This window comes from Vulpes lagopus, chromosome X (assembly GCF_018345385.1).
Source record: "Vulpes lagopus strain Blue_001 chromosome X, ASM1834538v1, whole genome shotgun sequence".
In the NCBI taxonomy this organism is placed as follows: domain Eukaryota; kingdom Metazoa; phylum Chordata; class Mammalia; order Carnivora; family Canidae; genus Vulpes; species Vulpes lagopus.
Genome location: NC_054848.1, coordinates 97,309,115 through 97,312,723, shown reverse-complemented (window position 1 = coordinate 97,312,723; position 3,609 = coordinate 97,309,115). Strand labels below are relative to the sequence as shown.

Genomic DNA, 3,609 nt, shown 5'->3' with positions numbered 1-3,609 from the left:
TGAAGCTGTAAAGCCAGATACAATGCATCCAAATTCTGAGACTGCTAAACCCATAGTGTGAACACCCACACTTCCCATTGTGCCTATGGGGTTACGTCCTTCTGGACAGATCATCACCACCTTTTCCTATGGAAAACGCTGCATCCCCCCTGCCCCCAACCCCACCTCAAAGCCCCAGGGGCCCTCCCATACAAGACAAGGCTACACTCAGGCACCTGGGATGCCTCCTGGGAGTGACAGTGGGGACTGGACCTGTTTTCCCTTGAGCAAGAAAAGAAGTATCCCTCTCCTGTACCTCTTCACATCCACTTCACGGTTCTTCTATTAGGCTCACGAGAACTCAACATCATGGAGGAACACCCTTGTCTTACCTCCAGCCTCCACCCCCACCCTCAATGCAGTCCTCTGGGTTCCTCAAGCTGCACTGGATCACAGGGTCCCGACTTCACTTCCAGAGGAAGTGGGGCCTAGGCAACTACATTTGGAACACACCCCTCAGTGATTCTAGTGTGGAAACTCAGGGACCTCAATTTGAGAATTAAGAAAAAAAATGGTTGAAAATTTTAGCACATTCCCAGTGGAGGGGCTGAGACAGGTATGCTGCAAGGACAGACCTAAGGGGAGGGTCGCCCTGCCCATTCCCTGTCAAGTTCAGGGTTACTGAACACTAGTTGCTGCAGAGTCTCCCAGGATTACACTATTTGTTTCTTCAACACATAATTGTTCAAGCTCCTTCTAGCGTCATACTTTACTTTAGCTTTCAGGTTTTATTTAAGTAAGGATTTTAAGAAGGCTAGTTGGTTGCTATCCTGAGGGTGGTGAAACGCCTGGAACAGGAGAGCAAGAGGGCCTGGGCAGGCGCACTAGGATGTGTCCTCCGGAGACGGCTCTGGGATCGCGGAGCGCTGGCCCTGGGTGAGTCTCCCCACCGCGGGCTCTATCCCCCCCTTCCCGCCCCCCTCCGACCCCTCCCAGGCTGGCGTGTGCTACCCGGCGCCCCCCGCTCGCTCCCTGCCGGCTCCTCCCGCTGCCTCCGCCCCTTCACACTGGGTCCCCCCCCGCGTCGTCCTCGTCCCGCTCAGACTCGCCGGCCGCACTTCCCGCCCTCGCCTATCCCCGCCGCGGCGGCCGCGGCCGCCCTTGCCGCGGGATTGCACTCGCGCTCCGCCCGCGGTCGGCTCACGCCCAGCTCCCTCCGGCCCGCGTTCCATGCCCGGCCCGCCGCCCCCGCCGCCCTCGCCTCCCTCGCCGCGGCTGCCGCGTCCCGCACTCGGGAGGCTCCGCGCCCTGCGGTCGCTCTAGCCTCCTGGCCCCTGAGAGCCCGACCTCCGGGCTGACCCGGAGGCCCCGCGGTCCCTGCCGCCGCCACGGCCAACACGGGTGCCGCACGCCGCTGCCGCCGCCGCCGCGCCGCCGCCGCGCCCGCCGCCACTGGCCCGCCGCCCACCATGGCCCTGCAGCAAACAGGTAGCAGGAAGCGGAAAGCGCCGGCGATCGAGGCGGGCGCCGCGGGCTCGTCGTCCCAGGGCTCGGCGGCGGGGGCGGCGGGGGCGGCGGGGGCGGCGGGGGCGGCGGGGGCGGCGGGCGCGGCGGCGTGCCCCGAGGGGCCGCTGCTGCCCAAGAAGCAGAGGCGGCGGGCGACGCGGCGGTCGCTGGTGCACTACCTGAAGGGCCGCGAGGTGGGCGCGCGGGGCGGCGCGGGGCTGCCGGGCTCCGAGGGCGAGCTGCGCGGCTACGCGGTGCAGAAGCTGCCTGAGCTGCTGAGGGAGCGCGAGCTGGCGCTGGGCACGCTCAACAAGGTGTTCGCGTCGCAGTGGCTGAACGGCAGGCAGGTGGTGTGCGGGACCAAGTGTAACACTCTGTTCGTGGTGGACGTGCACTCGGGCCAGATCACGCGCATCCCCCTGATGCGGGACCGGGGGCCCTGGCTGGCCCAGGCCCAGCCGACCTGCGGCATCCACGCCATCGAGCTGAATCCCTCCAAGACGCTTCTGGCCACCGGGGGCGAGAACCCCAACAGCCTGGCGGTCTACCACCTGCCCACCCTGGACCCCGTGTGCCTGGGCGACCGCCACGGCCACAAGGACTGGATCTTCAGCATCGCCTGGATGAGCGACACGGTGGCCGTGAGCGGCTCCCGCGACGGCACCGTGGCGCTGTGGCGGATGGACCCCGACGTGTTCAACGGCAGCATCGCCTGGCACAACGACGCCGGGCTCCCCGTGTACGCCCACATCCGGCCCAGGGACGTGGAGACCATCCCCAGGTCGAGCACCAGCCCCAGCAACCGCAAGGTGCGGGCCCTGGCCTTCAGCGGCAAGAACCAGGAGCTGGGAGCCGTGTCCCTGGACGGCTACTTCCACCTGTGGAAAGCCCGGGGCGCTCTATCCAGGCTGCTGTCCGTCAGGCTGCCCTACTGCCGAGAGAACGTGTGCCTGACCTTCTGCGACGAGCTGTCCCTGTACGCGGTGGGCTCCCAGTCCCACGTCTCCTTCCTGGACCCGCGCCAGGGCCACCAGAACATCCGGCCCCTGTGCTCCAGGGAGGGGGGCACGGGTGTACGCTCCCTGAGCTTCTACCAGCACGTCGTGACGGTGGGCACGGGCCACGGCTCCCTGCTCTTCTACGACATCCGCGCCCAGAGGTTCCTGGAGGAGAGGGCCTCAGCCAGCCGCGACTCCTCTCCCGGGCCCTCGGGGAGGAAGCTCAAGCTCACCTGCGGCAGAGGCTGGCTCAACCACGACGACCTGTGGGTGAACTACTTCGGGGGCATGGGCGACTTCCCCAACGCGCTCTACACCCACTGCTACAACTGGCCCGAGATGAAGCTCTTCGTGGCTGGAGGACCTCTCCCTTCGGGCCTCCATGGGAACTACGCGGGCCTCTGGACCTAAGGATGCCCGCTGTGTCCTCAGAGTGCCCAGACTTGCCTCCCGGGCCCCTCTCACTTTCCTTCCGCACGCTGTCTTTCTGCTTCTTAATTCAATGTGCTGTTTGTCTTCCAGGTGGAAAGGGCCCAGCTTATCAGTGCTTAGTGTATTATGCACAGACAGAAAGCAAAGGTGATCTTTGGGCAATCAAAACTTGGCTTTAAGATTTTTCTGAATCTCCCTCAACACAAGTGTCTTTTTTTGCCTTCTCTTACACAGACTTTTGTCTAATCCTTAATTGTGTTCTTTCAGTGATTGACGTATATTTTTTCTTTCGGCTGCTGTAGACATGGTACCCACTATAATTCAGTACTTCAATTTTACCACTGTTTCGAAAGTATGATCAGATCTTCTACACATTTTGGATGTATGGTATTTTGGGAAAATGTGTGCTAAAAAGTATCTTTTGGGATGGTTGGAGTAACTAACCCTGGTATATATAACAGGGCAGGTGTTTAGCCCTGCTCCAGAAAATGCATTTCAAGATCTAGATTGCCACCATTTGGCACCTGTTTTATTTGCATTTTGGAACCCAGGCATTTGTTGTTTGTGTATTTTTGTACATAAAATATTTAAAAATATGTTTTCTTAGTCAAAAAATCTCACAGTGGTGTTCATCCTACTAATCATAATTTTGATTATTCAGTAAAATTTAGCATAATACCCCCAGGCCCTCAGC

General features: G+C 60.9%; 1 protein-coding gene across 1 annotated transcript; it reads left to right on the top strand.

Annotated features, from left to right (window-relative positions):
* Nucleotides 1-1,448: 1,448 nt before the first annotated feature.
* LOC121483162 (DDB1- and CUL4-associated factor 12-like protein 2) lies at nt 1,449-3,013 on the top strand. Its single transcript, XM_041741484.1, has one exon. It carries the CDS (start codon nt 1,449-1,451, stop codon nt 2,892-2,894), a length of 1,446 nt encoding a protein of 481 aa, XP_041597418.1. The 3' UTR covers nt 2,895-3,013.
* The last annotated feature ends 596 nt before the right edge of the window (nt 3,014-3,609 follow it).